This window comes from Bison bison, unplaced genomic scaffold (genome assembly GCF_000754665.1).
Source record: "Bison bison bison isolate TAMUID 2011002044 unplaced genomic scaffold, Bison_UMD1.0 scf7180017864010, whole genome shotgun sequence".
Classification (NCBI taxonomy): domain Eukaryota; kingdom Metazoa; phylum Chordata; class Mammalia; order Artiodactyla; family Bovidae; genus Bison; species Bison bison.
The window spans coordinates 396,811-420,483 of record NW_011494582.1 but is presented as its reverse complement, the minus strand read 5'-3'; the positions used below and the strand labels follow the sequence as shown (position 1 = coordinate 420,483).

General features: G+C 40.2%; 1 protein-coding gene across 1 annotated transcript; it reads left to right on the top strand.

Moving 5' to 3' along the window:
- Window positions 1-4,109: 4,109 nt before the first annotated feature.
- MMP27 (matrix metallopeptidase 27) lies at window positions 4,110-17,395 on the top strand. Its single transcript, XM_010834081.1, is given in 10 exon segments — window positions 4,110-4,208; window positions 5,009-5,247; window positions 6,355-6,503; window positions 6,590-6,718; window positions 11,902-12,063; window positions 12,244-12,361; window positions 14,410-14,540; window positions 15,440-15,599; window positions 16,137-16,240; window positions 17,154-17,395. Coding segments are annotated over 10 exon segments (1,533 nt in total).
- Window positions 17,396-23,673: the final 6,278 nt, after the last annotated feature.

Sequence of the window (23,673 nt, the reverse complement as noted above, 5' to 3'; positions counted from 1 at the left end):
GGGACATATATATAATTATGACTGATTCATGTTGACGTACAGCAGAGACCACCATAGCACTGTAAGGAAATTATCCTCCAATTAAAAAATCATTATAATATATTGGCAGTTGTTGGAATGTAATACAATGCAGCTTATTACATAATAAATATGTGAACTGTAAAATATATTTAACACTATCATATACTTTGTTCTTTTTCTGTTAGAATTTTTAAGCCCAGCAGATGATTAATTTAGTATAATTTTATACTTAATTTTGGTTCAAAATTTATCTATTAAATGAATTTAAAATAAATATTTTAAATGACTGACTTGTGATCTACTGAATTTCTTAATATACTACCATATAGTCCATCTAAAGTATAAAGGGAATTTTCAATATATTTGTGGGTATTTTCCCTTATCAGAAATATTATACTATTGATATTAAACTTTTAGGTATTGCTTCATAGGTTAATGAAATATTTTGTCAATATTCAATGTCTTCAAAGAGTCTCTTGAGTATGTCAATACTTTATTCTCAACTTACTTTATAAGATAAAATAGAAACTAGTATATACTATAATTTCATTTATTCACTTGTTCTACAATTAATCACCTACCTGTTCCAGGTACTGTGCTAGGAAAAGTGAGGGAAATAGATAAGCAATTCATTGTATCAATGTCAAATGGCAAAAGGACCTGTAAGAATTTGAGATTTCATTTTTAAGAGTCAATTTCAGACTATGGCATCTTCTAAAACTTCTTATGAAATCAGTTTTTACAGGCACAAAGATGGGAGATTCATTTCAGAATACCTGCTAGTGGTACCAGCTATTTATGACAGATTCTTGGCCCAAGCCTCATCTATGCATTTTCAACACAAGAACAGAATTCATGTTATTTTTTTAACCATATTTCACAGGCAAAGAAAGTGAACAGCAATATAAAGTATAGTAAAGAATTTTAAACATTTGCCCTTTTCAAGGTTTTCTTGACAATGTGTGGTATTTTCTGGATGCTGTGTTGAAGTTTTGAGTACAAGAGATGTGAGAATCTAAGCTTAAAACTTAAGAATGATATTACTTTTATCTTAGGTTGAGTTTCTTCCAAAGCAAAGGCTAAGACAAGACCGTAGCACAGTCACTTTATTGGGGACGTGGTCCCAGCAAGCAAGAGTGAGGTTGAGCAAGCAGAATGAAACAGAAAGAGAGAAAGTTCATTAATTCAAGTACGTATCGCTGAGGTTTCTGCTGCAGGAGCTGAGGCTCAATTCCAGCAGGACTTACTGAGAAACTTACAAAACTCCTTTCAGTTGTTCACTTGTTCTCCAGTGGGTGGGAGGCTGGAACATTCGTCCTTCAGCTCCCCGCCTCACCACCAGGTAGCTCTAAGGAGTTGACCTGTCAGTCCCCATGGCAGCTCAATGCCCGAGCAAAAAGCACAAAGACACCCAGTGAGTGGTTAAGGGTGGACTGTGTAAGGTGAGTTATGCACAGCTGCACAGTTAAGCTCAGAGGTATGCTGGGAGACTGTCACACAGGGTGCCAGAGGCACCTCCTATAACTTTGTTGCTGGGAGATTAAAGTGAGAAATTAGAGTTGTCTTCTCTGGGGAAACTTACTCACCCGAAAAAAAAGGGTTTACAAATACCCAACCTATAGAAATCTCAGTGGGGCAAAGACTTACTAGTTACCCCTATTAACATGATCCCCCTCTTCCTTTGCTGCAGTAAATTTCATTTGAGGTAGCAATGCAGCTAAAAGACTGCTTTGTAGCCTCGCTTATGGCTAGATATGGCCATGTGTCTAATTTCTTGCCAAAAAGTGTAAGCAGAATACTGTACGGGCTTCTAGAAAGAGACTGGGCATTTACTTTCTCTTCCTTCCTCTTTCCTGCTGCCTGTATGTGCTAAGTCACTTTTGTTTGACACTGTGCAACCCCATGGACTGCAGCCTGCCAGGTTCCTCTGTCCATGGGATTCTCCAGGCAAGAACACTGGAGTGGGTTGCCATTTCCTTGTCCAGCTGCCTGTAATGCAGACGCAATGGCACAAACTTGAGAAGCCCCCTGGACCACGAGGCACTTGCCCTGAGAGCTGATGTTGCCAGGTGTCTGTGCCTACATCCCTGATAACGTGGTGTTGTCACACAAGCCTTGGACTACCAAATCTGGACGTGAGGGAGGAAGAAATGTTTCTTAATCATTTGGTACTTGGATTTTTTCTATTACATTCTAACCAAGAAGTCCAACTAATGTACCATATAAAGTGTCTGGAATCCACCCTACTGCCTTGCAGTAAAGGTCATCGACCAGCAGCCCTGCCAAAGCACACGTAGTTTCCAGTCAACTTTCTTGTCTCTCAATATTAAACAGATTTCAGATCAATCTCCAGACATTTTTTTAAAAGCTTCTAGTATCAAAAACAGACACCAAAACAGAAATTTTGAAGAAACAGACAATCCTGGAAGCAAAAGAAAATGTCAAAATAAATGAAAAAATACTTAACATTCTTTAAAAATAAGACATAGCTTACATCCAAAAAAATTAACAAAATACAAAAAAATAAAAGGATACTCAGAGAACTAGAAAAATTTCTTGGACATTAAAAATATAACTAAGATAAACTCAATAAGTGAGCTGGAAATAAAGTTGATGGAAAGTAATAAAGGATATATTGGAAACACAGAGATTCAACCCAAGAGTTCCAATAGCTTTGCATTCCAGAAAGAAAAAGAGGAAACTAGGTAGAAAGAAATTATCAAAGAAATAATAGAGGAAATTTTCCTTGAAGTTTTCATAATGAAAGAGCTCTCATTGCCAAGCAATGTACTGCAAAAAGACTCACATTAAGAGATATCTTTATAAAATTTCAGAATACCTGGGTAAAGAGACTTCCAAAATTATTCAGAAATAAAAAGAAACATACCAAGAATAAAAGGCTTTTCAATAACAACACTAGATTCTAGAAAAACAATGAAACAGAAACGTCAGAATTCTAAGGCAGATTGATATCAGCCTGATATTCCATAACCAGGCACACTCTCTGTAGAGTATGAAGACAGAATAAAGGGTATTCTAGACATGAAAAGACTCAAAACATGCACTTTCCTTGCAGCTTTCTTAGACCCCCCACCCCCATTACCCATGGCTGCCTACACGTGCATTTGCTCCAGTCCAGTCAGACCTCCTGCAGCTCGTCTCTGCCGTGGTCCCTGCTTCCTGTGGCCTCCCTCCGCTCATATGCCTTCTCTTTTCCTCTTTGAGAACCAATCCTACACACTCTTCAAGAGCCAGCTCAAGCTCAACCTGCTTGAAGCCTCTAGATCACACTCATCTGCAGTGATCTCAGTGCCTTTTGGGCCATTTCAGTCTTCAGAATCTTTACTGTGCATTTTGCCACTTTTTTCTGTTTTACCTGGGGTTAGTCTGTGTATGTCTGAATTTTCCAACAAGTTTGGACCAGTGTCTTATTCTTTCTTGCATTAATAATGACAGGCAAAGAGTGAGTGTTCAATAAACATCTGGTATTTACCCAGTTAATTAGGATAATCTGATCCCTAAATCAATTGTCTTTTCACAATACCGTGTCTTTGAAAACTTTGTTCTTTGAAAAACAGACATGCCTTGTTTATTAGAAGACAGGAAGTAAGGAAGTATCTGTATCAAGAGCAAGACAACAGCTGAAATCATATTCCTCAGAAGAAGCAAAAAATTATAATTTTGCAAGCATAACAGGTGATTGCAACAAAAGATAAAAATTTTTACAAAGAAAATTATCTTGTTATACAAATATTATGGGCTTTGATTCAACCGAAAATTATTCAACTCCCAAGAATTTATGCATAGGAAAGCCTCCAACTTTGCAAGGGCAAAAGTAGCTTGGAGCCTCAGTTCGTATTATTTTAAATTCAATAATAACAGTGACTGTATTTACCAAACAAATCATAGATTATGATTGTGAAATCAACTCAACCTAAGAAAAAAAAAAGCATACCATGACACACTCCATGGCAAATGTCCTTTTCTGTTTTTAATTAAAGGATAATACAAGCCAATTCATGCCACGTCTCACTATTATTTTCTAAATTCTATGCAAACAGAACGAGGCTTCAACTGGAGAGAGAGGAATGAAGAACCTTCTTCTGCTTTTGGTCTTTGTAACACTGTCCTCTGCATTTCCTGCAGACCAAAGGATGGAAGACGAAGAGAACCTGCAACTGACTCAGGTACTGTCTCAGTAAATGTCATTCGTGGTTATCCATAAAAATTTCACTTTACTGATTGTCCGAGGACCTAAAAAGACAGCTCATTCTTACCAAAGAGTCCTGAACTTTTTTGTGAGGAGCTGATTTTCCTTTCCTTGGCCCTAAAGACGTCAGGAATGGTAGAGGGTGGAGAGTGGGGTGGGCTGGGAGAAAGGCAGGATTTGCTATTTAAGCACTGGATACAAGTGAGGAGAGAGTGAGCAGAGACAGAGTCAGCTCTGTGAGAACGGAGATCTCCATAAAAGCATCTGAAGACCAGCCAGGGGGACCCAAGTGTAGTTTGGAGCTCCTTATCCTACATGTACGAAAACCACGCTGCTTTGGAGATTCCCTCTAAAAATCAATCCAGGTACTTTGCCATATTTGATGGAATTACTTAAATGTGATTACATGTGAATAATCATATTTTCTCCATAATTTGTTTCAAGGAAACACCAAATGAAAGTAACAGTAAAAATGTGTATGACACAAGATCATCCAACACATAGAAGAAGCATGCTTCTCGTCTGTTAAAGTTTGGAGTTCCATAGCTCTATGGGTGTAGCCGGTTCTGGTCACACACAGCTCAATGAGCTTTTGGAAACTGAAAGAGAGGGTGACTCTTCTCCTTCCTCTTTGTTTTCTTCCTCTCCCCTTCCTTTCCCTTGTTATTTATTTCCTTTTCCCCTCCTGCTGCCGGAAAGGATCTCGGAAAGCTTGCTTCTCCTGAGATGGAGGTCTGCTCCCCTGTAGTCCGTGCCTTTTTTTGTCTTTTCGGTTAGGCATATCTCAACCAGTTCTACTCTCTTGAAATAGAAGGGAGTCATCTTGCTCAAAGCAGTAACAGAAGTCTCATAGACGGCAAAATCCGTGAAATGCAAGCGTTCTTTGGATTGACAGTGACTGGAAAACTGGACTCAAACACTCTGGAGATCATGAAGACACCCAGGTGTGGGGTGCCTGACGTGGGTCAGTATGGCTATACTCTCCCCGGGTGGAAGAAGTACAACCTCACCTACAGGTAATGCTCCTGCTCTTAATCTAAATTAACGTGAATATTATCTCTAAGAAGCAAAGATAATAATGGTTTATTTTACCCAGCACTTCCTGTGTGCATAGCACTTGATAGGTTTTATTTATTCCACCCTCTCAAAAAACTTGCGACCTAGGCACCCCTTTTATTATCACCTTAAACACAGGAGAAACTGGAAGAAAAAAAAAAAAACTTGTTTAGCATAGGCCAGTTTGCACAGCTTTTCTCAGCAGACTGGCTCTGCAAATATGCTCTAATCTCTAGCCTCTGCCACCTCCATAAAAACTCTAGGACCAGAACCTCTATGGTCTGACTGCAGATGCTTAAAGGTACAACTGAAGTGTGCTCAAGGGAAACTGAGAAAATGGAGTACAACCAGCTCATGTTGGAGACATGTATGAGTTAGATTGTCAAATCTCAGGTGGACCTCGGATATTGCAAAGGAGCTGGCTTATTGGCAGAAAGAGGTTGAAGGGTGACCTGTGACCTGAGATAGAGGCACTGGCCGTGAGCACTGCTCCAGAGCCCTCCTGGCTGGCCTTAAAAAGTCTAGTAGTCCTTCCTTCTTCTTCTTGAGCCTTAGGGATTGAGGTAAAAGTAGATTCAGCAAAATAGAGAATATAAACAAAAGCAAGAGCTTTTCCTGAGAAACAAACTCTTTGTGGCTGTCAAGTGAGACTTAACGTATGACACATGCATAAAACTGATTTCTATAAGCTGTTTGAGAAAATGAATCTCAGTTCTCTTTAGAAGATCATATCATACAGTCATATGCACAGCAAATCCATGCATAAAATGATCTTCCACCTTAAGACATGACCTTAGGGAAGTCATTTAACCTCTTTGAGCCTCATTTGTCTAAGTGCAATCATACTACCTGATGAATAGCACAGATGAAAGACTGAATTATTAACATATAGCAAATGTAAAAATACCTAATTTAAATGGTAAAGCATTGTAGAAATGTAGCAATAGCACCATACCAAAAGTTACTGCAGCATGTGATGGTTAAGATAGAAATTATTTTCTTTTCCTAGTATATGTGTTTACATGCTTGTATAACAGCGAATTGATACATATCTGTTAATTTGTAAGAATTGTAAACTACACTCCTGATATGGCTCGAGCTGATGTGGATGAGGCTATCCAAAAAGGTTTAGAAGTGTGGAGCAAAGTCACTCCACTAATATTCACCAAGATTTCCAAAGGGATGGCTGACATCATGATTGCCTTTAAGACCCGAGGTAAGGTTTTCAGCAGAGAAAGCAATATAGCCATTTTCATCTTGGGAGCTTTGACGAGGCTCATCCTCTTACCCCCTGTTTCCCAGTCCATGGTTCGTGTCCTCGTTACTTCGACGGCCCCTTGGGAGTCCTCGGCCACGCCTTTCCCCCTGGTCTGGGATTGGGTGGAGACACTCACTTTGATGAGGATGAGAACTGGACCAAGGACGGAGTAGGTGAGCCCAATTTTCTTTACAAACAAAATGTTACTATTCATACAAATCCCTGAAAGGAATAGCTTTGCAATTAGTTGCTTTTTACTTCCCAGTTTCCCTATGATGTTTCATATTCCAGATGACATTGATGAAAGTGTTCAGTGTCTATTCAGACAACTGTGCTTGTACAGTTCAGAGCTTTATCCACACAGCACTTTCATAAAGCTGCTAATCCTGTTATTATCAGAACATTCTTCCCTTCCTCATATGTTCATTCATACATCTGCAATGCCTGAAGGGCCACTACATGTCTGGATCTTTGCAAGGTGTCGTGCAGACCACAAAGTTGTTCTAGAAAAGTTCAGAGCTTCATGATCTTGGGTGGTGTATAAGGCCTAGACCCACTCACCACCATACAAGGCAGAAAGTACTGTGTATTATACCAATGGCAGAAGTCATCTCTAGCTTGAAGATTGAAAGAAGACTCTGCTGCTGCATCGCTTCAGTTGTGCCCAACTCTGTGCGACCCCACAGACGGAAGCCCACCAGGCTCCCCAGTCCCTGGAATTCTCCAGGCAAGAATATTGGAGTGGGTTGCTATTTCCTTCTCCAATGCATTCATGCATGCTAAGTCGCTTCAGTTGTATCTGACTCTGAGCGACCCTGTGGACAGCAGCCCTTCAGGCTCCACTGTCCACAGGATTTTCCAGGCAAGAATATTGGAGTAGGTTGCCATGACTCTGGGAGGTGGTAATTCCAAGTTAGTGATTGAAAGATGCTATGTGGGTACATGGCCCATAGGACGTCCATTTATATACATGAACCTCTTCACCTAACTCTTGCTTGTCTGCCAAAGAATTGGATCCTGGTCTTAAATTTGACTTATTTCTTTAGGCCATGGGCAGTGATTTTATTTCTCTTATTGGGCCTCCCTGGCATGAAGATAAGTGATATTTTATTATGTTTCAAATAAAAAAACAAAACTTTGTTATCTCAATCCCATGGATGGAGGGGCCTGGTAGGCTGCAGTCCACAGGGTCGCTAGGAGTCGGACACGACTGAGCGACTTCACTTTCACTTTTCACTTTTCATGCATTGGAGGAAGAAATGGCAACCCACTCCAGTGTTCTTGCCTGGAGAATCCCAGGGACGGGGGAGCCTGGTAGGCTGCTGTCTATGGAGTCGCACAGAGTCAGACACGACTGAAGCAACTTAGCAGCAGCAGCAGCAGCAGCAGCAAACAAAGGAGCAGTTCGGTAGACTCTCAGGTTCTCTCTACTCTTTTTTTTTCTGTCATTTACCACAGTCATCATGTCTCTGGTATCTGGTTTCCAGGGTTCCAGGAAAGAGGATGCTGTGGCTTTCTGGTGGGTGGTACACAAGCCCACAATTCAGTCCTGACCACATAACTCTATGTAGTCTGTGAGTCAGTCATAGTTTCTGCAAAACTGAAAGCCAGTGACTCAAAATGACGAACAGCCTCTCCTTGCTAAGTCTGAGCACTTGATGGAAGTGTTCTTCCAAGAGCTAGGCAACAAAGAGGGGAAAGGACTCCATGCTGGCTGAACTTCAAGGGGAGTTTGGAGGTGGTGGCTGCACTGCCACAGAGGTAACATTACAGCCAAGAAAGTGAAAGAGGTAGGGTGACCCCAGGATCCAAATGACAGAGGAGTTGAAGGGACCGGGTCTGTCTCCTGCTGAGATGTGTTCCAATATTTTCCTGGATTTGGCCTGAAGGTCGGGTGGATACATCCAATCAGGCAGGTATAGGAAATATTCTAGTGCTCACCAAAGTCAGAAATGACTGCCCTCACTCAGCCAGGCTTTACTTGCATATCTAGAAGCAGAGATTAGTCTCAGGTTTCACTACCATTTTTTAAAAAACATTTATCTATTTATATTTAGCTGCATTGGGTCTTAGTTGCATCAAGTGGGCTCAGTTGTTCCATGGCATGTGGGATCTTAGTTCCCTGACCAGGAATTGAACTCATTTCCCCTGTACTGCAAGGCAGATTTGTAACCACTGGACCACCAGAGAAGTCCACTCATTATCATTGTATCCCTATTAGTTCCAATTTGTTGCTGTTTGCCGCTAAGTTGTATCTGACTGTTTTGCCACCCCATGGACTATAGCCCAACAGGCTCCTCTGTCCATGAGATTCTCTAGGCAAGAATACTGAAGTGGGTTGCCATGCCCTCAACCAGGGAATCTTCCTAATGCAGGGACTGAATCCATGTCTCCTGCACTGGCAGGCAGATGCTTCCCACCTGGGAAGCCCATTAATTCCAACACTTAGTGGTAAAAGGCTTCCCTGGTGGCTCAGAGGTTAAGGCGTCTGCCTGGAATGCGGGAGACCCGGGTTCAATCCCTGGGTTGGGAAGATCCCCTGGAGAACGAAATGGCAACCCACTCCAGTACTCTTGCCTGGAGACTCCCATGGAGGGAAGAGCCTGGTAGGCTACAGTCCATGGGGTCACAAAGAGTCGGACACGACTGAGAGACTTTCCTTATCTTACCTTAGTGGTAAAAGTACTATTCCCCACACTGCAACTGGCCCCTTGCCAAAGGGGATGTGTGGGATGGATTATGAAAAACTCCAGAGGGTCCTGGGCCCCAAGCTGGCAAAACTTGCCTGAGCAAAGCAGAGGATAAACATAGCCCTCCACCAAGTTCCGGGTGGATAGCCAGGCAACAATATTAAAAAGGGGTGTTTTGTAACTGCTTTATTGTAATACATTCCCTCAGGGTTGAAATTATTGGACCTGGGGATCCCTAATCTTATAACTCTCAGCTTTCTGGCCTACACAGGAAAATGTTTTCCTGTTCTCTAATAAAAATGTAAAATCTCAAGCATCCAATCAAGCATCTCCAATCAAATGGATTTTTTTAAATAGAAAATTTGGCAATAATGTATAATATAGCTTTTTACATATATGTGGGCTCTCTTTATGCAAAGGGCACAAAAGTCTTAGTGCAACTCCGTCAAAAGCAATAGACAGCAGTCATCTGCTAATCCCACTGCTTCCTAAGGGGTTGGAAGTCACTGCATGGTGATATCAGAGAGATCTGAACACATGGAGAGGGTTTCCTGGGAATCTCCCAAAGTGAGGCCAGTTTCAAACCTGTATGTGAATGTAAATGCTTCACACACATATGCACTGGCACCAGGCAACTGAAACAGCCCTCAGAGACCACTACAGATGCAGGGCTGGGCTGCAGAAGAGCAGTGGTCTGTGGCATGGGGGAACCTACATGCAGGAAGATGACACAACTTATCTATAATAAGGGCAAAAAAAACCTTGCAAAGCACCAGTCCTTAGCAAACATTCAGAAAGTGTTTGACACTGATAATTATCTTGGTGATTATTAATACTAATGATAATGGTGATGATTAAGTGATTTCTAGGAGAAAAAAAAATTCACAAAGGTACTGATGTATAATGCCCAAACATCTATTTAGTTGCATCTCCAAGAAGGCAGAAATGAAATCTTTTTTCTACTGTATCATACAGCCTATAATATTGTCAGTACATGAGAAATGCTCTACAAATAATAGTAAATGAAGCCTTTCAACAGTCCTTTACTCAAAATCTACTCTAATCCATGCTTTGTAATATAACTGGAATATACAATAGCGTACAACACACAGACTCTACTCTCCAGGGGTTTACAGTCTAGACGGCACATTCTATAAATGGCATTTAAAGTTAGTATGATCAACCTTGGGATAAAAGGTACTATGGCAATGTAATAGGAGCACCTAAAAGAAATTCCAGCCCATATACAGAGGTCAGGGAGGAAGTGACGCCAACCTGAGACTTGAAGGCTCTGCAGGAATTCTGAAGCAAAGTGGAGTAAAAAGTGTTCTAGACAGAATAACCCAACCAACTCAAGTATCAGAACTGTAATGGAGCAGAAGGCTGAAATGGTGTAGATTAGAATCCTATATAGAGGGTCTTGAGAGCCAGAATAAAAGTTTGCACTTCGTTTAGATGATCTGAATTTTAATTACTTCTTTAAAGAGTCACTTGTCCCATCCCTGTTCAAAAGCACACAAAGTGATGTTGCCAGCCAGACAAGGGGAGGCAGCAAAAGCCAGAGCAAAAAGCATGAAAGTCCATGAATAATTCTTTGCCTTTCCATGGTTGTTTTATGCAAACATCACTGGACAAGGCTCCATCACAAAAGGCTCAGCATTTTCCTTAGTATCCATAGGTTTAGCTGCAAGTCCAAGGACAGTCTTTTTGATATACTTAGAAGCTTACAGACTGTAGGAGAGACAGACAAACAAAAAGGCAATTCCAACCATGCATGGTACAACTTCTGGTGTGGATAAGTAGAGTATTCCAGTCTTGTCCAGGAGGAACATCTAACCATCCTTTCATCCAAATAAAAGCCTGGATATCCAGCACCCATTACTAAACTGTTTATCAGTCCCCAGGAAGATGATTAAGACATGGTCTCTGGACTGAAAGGGTGCACAACTTAGGGAAAGAAAAAAAGAATGCAGTACTTATTTGCAAAGACAGAATTAAGCTCAGTCTACAGAAGCAGAGAGAGGTGCAATTAAGTCAACCCGGATAGGAGCTGGGGGAAAGAAGTCTTGTGACGATGACTCTGGAGGGGGTCCCTGAGGCCTATGCAGGACAGATGGGTGAAGGGGGTGAAAGAGATAATACTCTGGGCAGAAGTGATGGAGATACAGAGACACAGATGAAAAAGAGCATGGCATAGATGAGAAATGCAAGTGATTCCACATGGCTAGCTCAGGGAAAATGAAAATAAAATATGAGGCTGGGGAAAAAAGCAGGGACTAGTTCATGGAAGGCTATGTTTAGGTATTTGGACTTGATCCTACAACCGGTGGAGAATCTCTGAAGAATATAAGTAGGGGAAATATGATCATGTACAGATGCCTAACAACAACCCAAAACTGGTGGCTTTTTTTTTTTTTTTCCCACTACTATCCATTTCGAGACACCTGTTTTCTGCCATCTGCTTGCTCTGGGTTACATTTCTCCATGATGTGACTAATACCAATTATCACTGTTGAAAAATTTCCCAGATAAATAATGGTTCATGTGTCATAAGAATTGTCTGTTTGACAAGCCTTTTTTTTTCATTTCTCTCAGTTACTTCCTAATCTCAGATGCAATCATTCTTCTGATTGACTAACATACTCATGTTTTCCGTTTTTGTTAAGGATTCAGCTTATTTCTTGTGGCAGCTCATGAATTTGGCCATTCACTGGGGCTCTCTCACTCCAGTGATCAAACAGCGTTGATGTTCCCAAACTATGTCTCCTTGGATCCTAGCAAATACCCACTTTCTCAGGACGATATCAACGGAATCCAATCCATCTACGGTGAGCAATAAATCTGAATATATGTGAACTGAATTGAAGGCTTTCCAGGAAGGACGTTGAGAAAAATCACTTCTCGAAATATTATTATGAGGAAAGTATTCTCTTGGGAAAGATCCTTCTGTAGGTATTTCCACATGCCTTCTTAGTTCACTGAGGTTTTTTTTTTTTTCATCAAAGCAGGGCCACCTAAGGTACCTGAGAAGCCAAAGGGACCCACTCTACCTCATGCCTGTGACCCTGATTTGACTTTTGATGCTATCACCACTTTCCGCAGAGAAGTAATGTTCTTTAAAGGCAGGTAAACCCATTCCCTTAAACACCTCAACTTCCTGTGAAGTTTTTCTTTTCAAGAGATTTGGGGATAAGAGAATATATCTTGCTTTTTGTTTTATAACTGTCTACATTGCTTGAATGTATTACTCTGTGCACATACCTCTTACCTGTTTGATAAATTATTTTTTTTTCAAATGGTAATTATCTACTTAATTTTTCGAGTAACTGCCATTCCACTCTCCACAGAGGTGACACCGCTTTACATTCCTACCAACAACAACTAATGGTCCAGTTTCTCCACATCCTCACCAATGCTTGTGCTCTGTTTTTTCATCCCTGCTCAATGTCACCTCTCGGAGAATGTGTTCTGTGGCCTAATCTCCACCCTCCCAGGTAGAGGTGAGCTGCTCTTTCCTCTGTGATACCATTGTTTTCATTTACACCCCATCCCATCCCCTATCAGTCACTCAGTAGGTCTTGTCAAGTCCTACTGCAGACACATCGATGGCCTATGTCCACTCCCTTCTCTCCGTCTCCACCACCATCTCCAGTTCATCCAAGCTACCATCATTTCTCATCTCCTACTCCAAAAGCCTATTTACTAGCCTGCTTGTTTCTGCTCCCATCTTTCATACATGCAACAATAATAAATTAATTTTTAAATGTTTTTAAGGAAATTTTTTAATTGCCATTGAACCAGAGTCTACTTTCAGTAACTTCTTAGCTAAAATAATACCACAATCCCGACGATGTCCTGGACCTGGCTTACACCTGGCTACAGAAGCGGAGAGAGGTGCAATTAAGTCTAGGAGTTAGAGATTCAATTATTAAATTTTCAAGAATTTTGTAAACTAGCTCATATTGATTTAGTACCTTGAAATTGGCCTTGGTTGGAGTACCTACACCCTGACAATCACCAAATGATAAAAATTAGGTCTTTTTCACAGAGAAGGCAATGGCATCCCACCCCAGTACTCTTGCCTGGAAAATCCCATGGATGGAGGAGACTGGTGGGCTGCAGTCCATGGGGTCGCTAAGAGTCAGACACGACTGAGTGACTTCACTTTCACTTTTCACTTTCATGCATTGGAGAGGGAAATGGCAACCCACTCCAGTGTTCTTGCCTGGAGAATCCCAGGGACAGGGGAGCCTGGTGGGCTGCAGTCGAAGTGACTTAGCAGCAGTAGCAGGTCTTTTTCCTACCTGGAGAGCCAGTTGTGAAATATGCATCAATGGACCATTCCTCGAAGTTGAATCAACAAAGTGTTAGCTGTGGTAGGAAATCTCTTCTCTCACTATGTAGTTACTGCACTTAACTTGCAACATGGTGTGTCAGTTATGTATACCATGGCCACACTTTCAGAGCAAAGTGTCAGGACATTTACCATCTGACAAGGATATAGGGGCAAAAGGAAAGAACATGTGAAGTCAGACTCCTTCCACCCATGACTATGTAGCACTACAGTTCATGGGGTCACAGTGTCAGATACAACTTAGTGACTGAACAACACCAACAATGACATGCTGTCATACCATGCTCCTGATAGCTGAGGCTGAGAGACCACTTGTCAGGGATGGGTTCCCAGCATGGGAAGAAAAATGAACTATAAGGACTTTTCAGACCTTGCTCACGGATCTACCTCAGAGCTTTACAGCCAGAAGGGAAATCTGAGGAAATATTTAGCAATGACAATAATAACATTTTTAATTCTAGCAATCAATACCAGAAATTTTTTCTTAGAATGCTTGGTGTTGACTTAGAATATTGGGAATTGCTGCTTTGGCAAAAATGAAGTGACCAAATACACTGAGAACTGTTAATGAGACTTCCATGGGTAGTTTGCTACTCTAAGTACCCAAAAGAGTGGGCACAAAGGCATGTCCTGACTTTGGTGATCCAAAGGGTAGAACTGAATTCATAACCACCTAAAATTTCTGAGGAAAATTATGCTAATGCTATAAACTGATGAAAATATCAACCAATTAGATAAAGTCAAGTCTAAGTTTGCAGTGGTTTCATTGAAATAGATACACATAGACTGTATATAAAGTATGGTTTCCTGTCTAACACAGGCACATATAGAGGATCTATTATGACATCACTGACGTTGAATTTGAATTAATCTCTTCATTCTGGCCATCTCTGCCAGCTGATATTCACGCTGCATATGAGAACCCCATCGACAAGATTCTGGTTTTTAAAGGTAACATTGCCTATCATTATTCCTCTTCTCCTTGTGTACGCCTGAACTAGTTAGCGGATATTTTAATTCAAGGAATATAATCTTCATGCATGAGCCAAATGGACAGGGCTTCTGCTCTGACCTTAAGTTCCTATTATAAAGAACAACTATCCAAGGATTCTCTCTGGCTATAAAGATAAACGTCATCCCAAGTGCACAGGAGAGAAGAAACCTGTATAACAAAAACTAAAAAGTCTTTTTTTTCTGCCAAATAAAGGTAACCCATCTCTCTTCTTATATTCCCTTTTTACTAGGGCTGCTAGATGTGGCAAATAAAAATACAAGATGGTTTCAATTTCAGACAAATAAAAAATATCTTTTTAGTTTAAGTGTGCACATTGTAATATTTTGGATATACTTATACCAAAAATTAATCACTGTTTACTTGAAATTCAGATTCAGATTCAATTGGTATCTTATATTCAATCTAGCAACCCTACTTTCCAAGAGGATTTTATCAGATTACTTGCCTTTGAGAACATTAGGGCATGGAAATTTAGGAGAACAAATATACTCGATAGTTTTGTCAGCATTAGAGAAGAATCAGTATAATGAACTCAACTGACATGGGTATGCATACCATGAACTATGAAAGTGAAAGTGTTAGCGTCCATGGAATTCTCCAGGCAAGAATACTGGAGTGGGTAGCCATTTCCTAGGTATATATTATTTGTGTAATATTAATGATATGTAAGCAGCTAAAGAACATGGTAAGAGTAAATGGAGACATAAGATTACTAAATCTTTAAGATTTGCACCTGAAAGGAACTAGGAATCTAATTATTTTCAAACTTCTTAAGACACCTATTTCTCCCTTTAGGAAATAAATCAGAAGATAATCACTCTCCCTCTCGTCCTAGATGACAACTTCTGGGTGATCAGAGGATATGCTGTCTTACCAGATTATCCCAAATCCATCTATACTCTTGGCTTTCCAAGACGTGTGAAGAAAATTGATGCAGCTGTGTGTGACTGCAGCACAAGAAAGACCTACTTCTTTGTGGGCATTTGGTGCTGGAGGTAAGTTTGCAGACAATTGGCCCCTTGTTTTAGTCTGGAGAAAAATATCCACAAAGCATCACTTTAACACTGTCTTCCAAAAGTTCCAAAATTGTTATGTTGAAGACAATCTTAGGTGTTTGGCATTCACCAAACAAAAGAATGTTTCAGTCAGGTCAAAGATCTTTATCCAGCTTATAAAAATAAAGCTAAAATAATAAGGCTGGTGGTGCCAACCAAGCTGCCAGTGACAAACATATTCAGTCAAAATCACTGAAACTCCGGAAAGGGCCCTTTGATTTAATGGTTCCTCAGAATAGTATCGATCTGGTAAATTATGTGGCTTTTTTCCCTCATAATTCCTTGTTTTTAAGACACTGTCAGAGATCTGACCAAATATACTCTTTGCCATTTTTAATTATTGATCCTACTAGTTTTCTTCCAATAGGATTACTTTCTTCCTACATATTTGCTTGACTCCAAGTTGTGCAGTAAAAAAATTAGTCCTCTTCCCTGAAACAAAGGTCCCCCCAAAACCTTTCAAATCTATGTCTCCAGGTATGATGAAGTGACCCAAACCATGGACAAAGGGTACCCACGGAGAGTGGTAAAGTACTTCCCAGGAATTGGCCTCCGAGTGGACGCCGCTTTCCAACACAAAGGTAAGCCTCAGCGCCTGACTATTAGGATACTTAGAAGGCTTTACTGACTGTGAAAGAATTCAGCATGAAAACTTAAATGTTTCCATTTTAATGTCCTTTTACTACTTTGAGTACATGTAATAATAAACTGTGGGGATCTTATCAAAATTGAATAGTAAATTTGAGTTATATTCTCTGACATACTACTTCGAAACTATGCAAAAGGTATCAAAATTATCACTGATCATAGATGTCTGATAAAGATACGCCTGAAGAGTTTCAAGTGTGAAACATGACTGGGCATCTGAACTGAACAGTGATTCTCAAACCTCAATGTATATAGTTTAATAAACACAGTTTAGGGTTTGTATATGAAGCGACAAGTTCCTTAGAATTTCTGAGGCAGTAGGATTGTGCCAGGAATCTACAGTTTTAAAAGAACCTTGGGCAAATTAATGAATCAGTCCAGCTACTATATCTTCAAAAACAACAGAGCAGACCATGGAGTAAGCAGAAGTCTAAAGATATTTTTGAGTATTGCCATCTTTTATTCTAGTGAAATTTAATACGGAACCTCAGAACTTAAAACAGATAAAGCAGAGCAGCTTTAGGAAAATGAGATAGGGCCCAAGACCATACTCATAGAGGCCTCTTTCTCCCCCTCACTGGGACATTTTTTGGAAACCTAGTCTGAGAACCTCTGGTATAAACTACAGCCCCTTGAAATTCATGTTTCATACCTTGGCTTTTTCCTCAGGGAAATAAAACTAATATTTTTCATGTGACTGGGTAAAGTAAAATGTATGTATATAGTTACACATTTATTTTCTCTCCATATCATGTTCAATTATTGTATTCTACATTCATAAAATTGAATAGTATAGAACAATTATACAGTTGTATAAGATAACTAATCATGATTCTCTCTCTCTAGGATTCTTCTATTTCTTCCGTAGATCAAAACAATTTGAATATGATCCTAAGGCAAAGACCGTTACCCGAATAATGAAAACCAATACTTGGCTTCAGTGTAAAGAACCGTTAAATTCATCATCTGATTTTACAATCAGTGAGGGAAAAGTACATTCAGGAGTGGAGATGTTTTATTATAAAAGTTTAAATTTTCTTATTTTTAGTATTGTTCACATGATGAACAAAATCTACAGTTACCAATAAATTCATAGACCTAAAATAAACCTCAAGGGATCTTTTAATCTGAACTCTGCTTCAAATTAGAACAGAACTGTTCTTTAACATCAAGTCTCCAGGCCTAGTTATAAATATCTATTGAATGAAGAGTGAAACAGCTGTTTTGAGCTGCCTGATTCTTTTTACAGGAAGTTATGTATAAACAAAACTCTCACTGGACTTGAAGCATATTTTATGTTTTGTAGACTTGAAGAAGTAAGCTATGTGTCTTGTAATAACAAAATACTGAAGACATTTATTAAACCAATCTTTAGCATTCTATTTTGTCTGGACCTTTGGAGTTGGAGAGGCTCAATAAACTGCAACCCACATCCCTACCCATGTTTTGAATCTACTGAGAAATATACAGTTGGGAGAGTACAATACCACCTTTATTACTGAAAAGCTTATGCTAGAGAATGTATCTGTGGAGGAGCAATCTTCCTAATATCAAATTCTAGAGTGAGACATCCTTACTCACAAGTCATGGGAAGAACTAGAAAGCACCCTGCCTCCCCATGGAAAAGAGAGCTACGTACAGACTGCATGGAGCCCGAAGAGGAAGAAATGAGGATGGAGGCAGATGTGTCTAGTTCCTGCTCCCAAATCCACCAATCAAATAAGTGATTCTGCCTCCCAAGGAGAGGAGTGAGAACCTAGAGAGATGCAGGAAGTGCTACACTAAAGATAACCACCCCCCAACAATTCAGAAACTAGCAGGAGTAGGCAAGTAATGTTCCCTCCAACCCTCACCCTCCAAGCAGAGACCAGTGCATTGAACCATTCCTTAGAAAGCTTAAAAGCAAGTTTTGTGCACACTGTCCTCATATATCATATACAAGAAATGTGGAAATTTCTTGTGTTTCCTGTGTATGTGGGTCGTGTGTGCTCAGTTGTGTCTAACTCTTTGCAACGCAGTGGACTGTAGCCCACCGGGCTCCTCTGTCCATGGGAGTTTCTAAGCAAGAATACTGGATTGGGTTGCCATTTCCTTCTCCAGTTTATGGGTCAGCTGTCCTTATACCTATTGGTAGAAAGTTCCTGTCCTCTGTTATACATGTACATGTTAGGTTTCTAAATTCTTGTGGTTAAGTTTTGCCTTTACATCCTCAAAGCTGAATGCTTAACAAAGCTCTACATAAGTTTTGTGACCCCAAAGATGGGCGGTTGTCAGTTGAACTTGATTCTGATTAGGTGATAGATTGAGTAAGTATCAATTGATAGAAAGTGAGAATAGAAAATCTCAGGAATTCCTACAGCTAGTCCTCCAACTCACACATTTTTTCCTTGAGTTAAGTATTATCAGATTCCTAAAAGAATGGGATATTCTTTTACCCCAAATAAAAAAGTAGTTGCATGTTTGAAACGGAAAGTAAGTTTTAAGAAGTACAGTTTAATACCTAGCATGTAGGAGATAGTAGGTCAGCCTTTGGAAAAAAAGAATAGTACTGGAATAATCAAATATCCAAACACATAAAAAAAACTTAGATTAACTCACATGTTCACAAAATTTACTAAAAAATGGGCCATAGACCTCTAAATAGAAGAATTAAAAATATAAAGCTTCTACAAGAAAATAGTTTTTAAATGTTGTAGCTTGGATTAAACAAAGCCTTGGATTTTTTGATTTTTCAATAGGACATAAATAGTGTGACCCATAAAAGAAAAATTAGTGAATTGAACTTCATGAACATTAAAAAACTTTGCTTTTCAAAAAAAAAAAAAAAGAATGAAACACTACACATTGGGAGAAAATATTTTCAAAATATGTGATAAAGGACTTATATCCTGAATATATAAATAATTCTTACAACTCAAAAATAAGAGGACAAACAGCTCAACTTTTTCAATGGCTAAAATATTTGCTATGAGTGGCAAATAATACATGAAAGGATATTCAACATCTCAATCATTAGGAAAATGCTAATTAAAACCACAGTAGGATACTGCTACATACCCACCAGCATGGTTAAAATTTAAGACTGAAAATACCAAATGTTAACAAGATGCAGAGTAACTGGAACACTCTTAGAGTGTTGGTGAGAGTGAAAAATGATGCAGCCATTTTGGAAAATGGTCTGGCTGTTATAAGTTAAACACATATACATCATGTGACCCAATGACCTCACGCCTAAATGCTTTAAAAAAATGAAAACATGCTCACATTAGTTATACAGAAGTGTTCATGATAGTTTTATTTATATCTAAAACCTGGAAACAACCCAAATGTCTATCAAACTGGTACATCCAGACAGTGGAAAACTATTCAGCAATAAAAAACAATAAATGAATGATACATGCAACAATACGGACGCATCTCAAAAGCATTATGGCTAAGAAGACGGACACAGAAGACCTCATATCTTATGATTGTATTTATATGAAAAATATAACAAGGCAGACTATAATGATAGAAAACAGATGGCTGGTTGCCAGCGGTCAGAAGTGGAAGAAGGGATTGACCACAAAGGCATATATGTGATAGAAATGTTCAATATCATGATTATGGTGGTGGTGGTGACACTACTGAATATTTTTTTAAACCATACACCTAAAATTAGTGAATTTTATTATATGCGAATTCTATTTCAATGTTGATTATTAGAAAAAGTAGTGCAGCTTAGTCGAAGGCAACGGCAACCCACTCCAGTACTCTTGCCTGGAAAATCCCATGGATGGAGGAGCCTGGTAGGCTGTAGTCCATGGGGTCGCTAAGAGTCGGGCACCACAGCGATTTCACTTTCACTTTTCACTTTTCACTTTCATGCCTTGGAGAAGGAAATGGCAGCCCACTCCAGTATTCTTGCCTGGAGAATCCCAGGGACAGAGGAACCTAGTGGGCTGCCGTCTAAGGGGTCGCACAGAGTCGGACACGACTGAAGCGACTTAGCAGCAGCAGCAGCAGTGCAGCTTAGTATTTAACATTGGATTTCTCAGGGTGGTGCTAGTGGTAAAGAACCCGCCTGCCAATGCAGGAGACATGAAATGGGGGTTGGATCCATGAGTCAGAAAGATCCCCTGGAGGAGGGCATGGCAACCCACTCCGGTATTCTTGCCTAGAGAATTCCACAGACGGTGGAGCCTGGCGGGCTAGAGTCCATAGGTTTTTCGAAGAGCCGGACATGACTGAAGCAACTTAACATGCACGCACACAGATTTTCAAATGTTAATCAAACTTCCTTTGTTTCCTTACATCTGTTCTCACTTCTGTGGCATAAACACCTGGGGTATTCAGAGAGCATCTGAAATTGCACTCAGATTTGCTTATAGGCATTTACTTTCTCCTTAATTTTCAACCCTGGAATATCTAAAAACAGTTTTCCAAGGAACCTATGTTGACTATTAGAGCTGTATTCAAGATTTATAAGTATAACTCAAAGATCAGCTGATTTCATTTATCCTTTGAAATTTTAATGAACTTAATTTTGAAAAGCCTCTGGAGTTTTCTAAGGCCCTCCACCAAGCTATTGGGGAAAAAAAATTCATATTCTTAATGTCCTTTAACCAACCCACCTCCAGTCATCTCACCAGTCACTTCTCCCCTGGATTCCACCCTCCTGCTCCTCTGTCTGACCCCCTCTCTGCTTTGCCCTCTATGAGGAACCCAAGCTCCTCCTTACTGAATTATTTTTCTCTTTAAACATAAAGCAGTTAAGCTGTAACTTTGTTTACTGTCTCTTAAACATGCCATCAGGGCCTCCCTTTACTTGGAGAAGCAGCTTATTTTTTCTCCTAGAGAAGAGGACCAAAATGCACTTGCACCTTACTTCATAAAGAAGATGATTTAGTTTCCCTTTACCACCTTGGAGGCTGGGGAAGGGTATGCGCTCAGGAGCCAGGTTGCTTAGACTTGCAGCCCACTTCCTCCACTTAGCAGCTGTGGAACACTGGGCAAGTTACTGACTTCTCTAGACCTGGGCTTCTCCATTTGTGAAAGGAGAATAGGAAGGGACCCAGACGCTGAACAACTAGTCACATAGAGCATGTAGAATTAGCACTCGAGACACACTGCTTGGTAACTGTGAGCCATCATTACTGGAATTAGGCAAATTAAACTGTTTATCCAACAGTAAGTTAAACCATTTATCCAAAAGTACAAACAGTTGGAAAAACGAGAAGCCTGCTATATAATACACTTACTGGGGATAAATTAACTAGAAGAACAAACTTTGTTCCAGTTTGCTGTGTCCTTTCTGGTTTTCTCAAGGACCTCTGCTCAGGTTTTCAAAGAAAGAAACAGCTTTAAGAACAAGCGTGAACAAGACTATGTTAACAAATATTTATTCATTTTGGAGATTTGAGCAGTTGAGATGGAACAGAATTAAATTCACACGCAGAGAATGTTTTGAATTACTCTTGCCTTGGGACAAAGAGAGAAGCTCATCATAATCTTTCTGTTATTCATCATGGACAGACTCTCCTAAGAGTGTCATCTAAATGAATCATTTGTCCCAGAGGAAAACGCGATGATTTGTTGTTTTGGGTTTTGGTCTTGAAGTTATTCTGAACTCACGACATCTCCTTAGGTTGAAATTCAGTCCCTTGTTTGTCTTCAGGTATAGAGAACCTTAAAAAGGAAGATCAACACCTACAAAACATTTTAACATATTGAAACTGCTCACAAAATCATTCATTTGGGGTCTTTATTCACTCCTCAATACCATTATCTATCTGCAGTTTCCACATGAAAATAAAAATCTACTTTAAATCACTTAGAATTTGATCTCTAGGAACATCAAAAAAATATGAATAAGATAGTCAACAATGAATTTGAAACCTCCTTACAGTTGTAAGTTCCCAGAACAAAGAAGTGTTTCTGTCTGACCACTATGTACAGTTTCATGCAGTATTTCTTGCTTAATTGACCATAAAGCCAGATTTGATTTTAATCTTGAGCTTTGATTAATTAATGATTTTTGTCCATTTTTGTGAATTATAGTGCTCAATTTCATTAGTAACAAATAGAAGCATTTCAAAGTTCTTGTATTTTTTAACAAACTGAGTTCAAAATTTCAAGTTTCCTGTAAAACTGAGAAGCAAAATACTTCAAATAGGAAATTTCAACTGACAAATTCATGAAGTTGAAGTGGAAACAAAATGGGTCTAAAAACCTCAAGAAATATGATACTAAGACCATATGAGAAAACGCATCTTAGATTATGAGGTTTTCAAACAAACCTGATCTGATCTTCTCAGGAGTCTTCTGTTGGAAAATCTGTTGAGATGGATTTCATCGAAGATGGCACATCGTTATTTTTCATGTAACACTTACCTCGGTATTATAATTGCTAATGTCTCAATTATTCAATATATGTTTATCTAATGCCTGCTGTAAATCAGATGCGTTGTTGAGGATTATCCTTTCATTCAACAATTATTTATTAAGTTCTTACTCTGTGCCAGGCACTGTTTTAGGGCCAGGGATAAAACAGTGAACAAAACTGCAAAGCACCAGGCTTCATGGACCAGTCAAAATAAAGAAAGGGCAAATAAACCAAAAATTGTAAGTATGTCAAGGATGATGAATGCTCTGAGGAAAAGCAGGGAGCAGACTGTGTGGGTGCTGAGCCTGCTTGCCTCGGGGTTGGATTCCTCGCTCAGAACGGGGTGGTGGGTGCCGTCGCCTTTAGGCCGAGCTCCGGCCTCAAAGAGTCCATCTGAGGAGAGGCGCTGAGAGCCCTGGGCGAAGGAGAAGCCTCCCCCGGCAGTGGGGGCCGTTTCCCCAGACTCAGCTCTGCCACAGCCTCGGTGCTGCCTGCTCCCTGCCGGTGATGCGGGCGGCTTTCCCCCACCTTCGCGGGGAGACAAGGACTGGCGGCTTCCGGTGTTCGTAGCTCCTGGGTTGCTAGTCTCTTCCGGCTTCGCAGCCATCACTCAAGGAACTAATATCCTGCGTTAAATCCCTCTTGTTTCAAATGCTTGAGTGATTTCTGTTTTCTAGTTGACACTTGACTTAATTCTTTGAGTAAGGGGACAGAGAGCATGGTGGACGTGGGTGTTTCGGGGAGAATCACGCAGAGCCCTTGGTGAAGAGTTGATCCGACATCTGCAGGAAATGAGCAAGCAACCCAACCTGGGTGACACGGCACCCAGGAGGAACCGCGGGGGCAAGGGCCTGAGGCTCAGCTGCAGAACGGTGAGCTCCCGTGACCTGGGGAAATTGGGCTAAGGGTGCAGGGAGGGACGGAGATGAAGTTAGGGAAGCGGCAGGGACGACAGGTGGTGAACGGTCTTGTGGGCCTTTGTACAGGCTTTAGAGTCCAGAG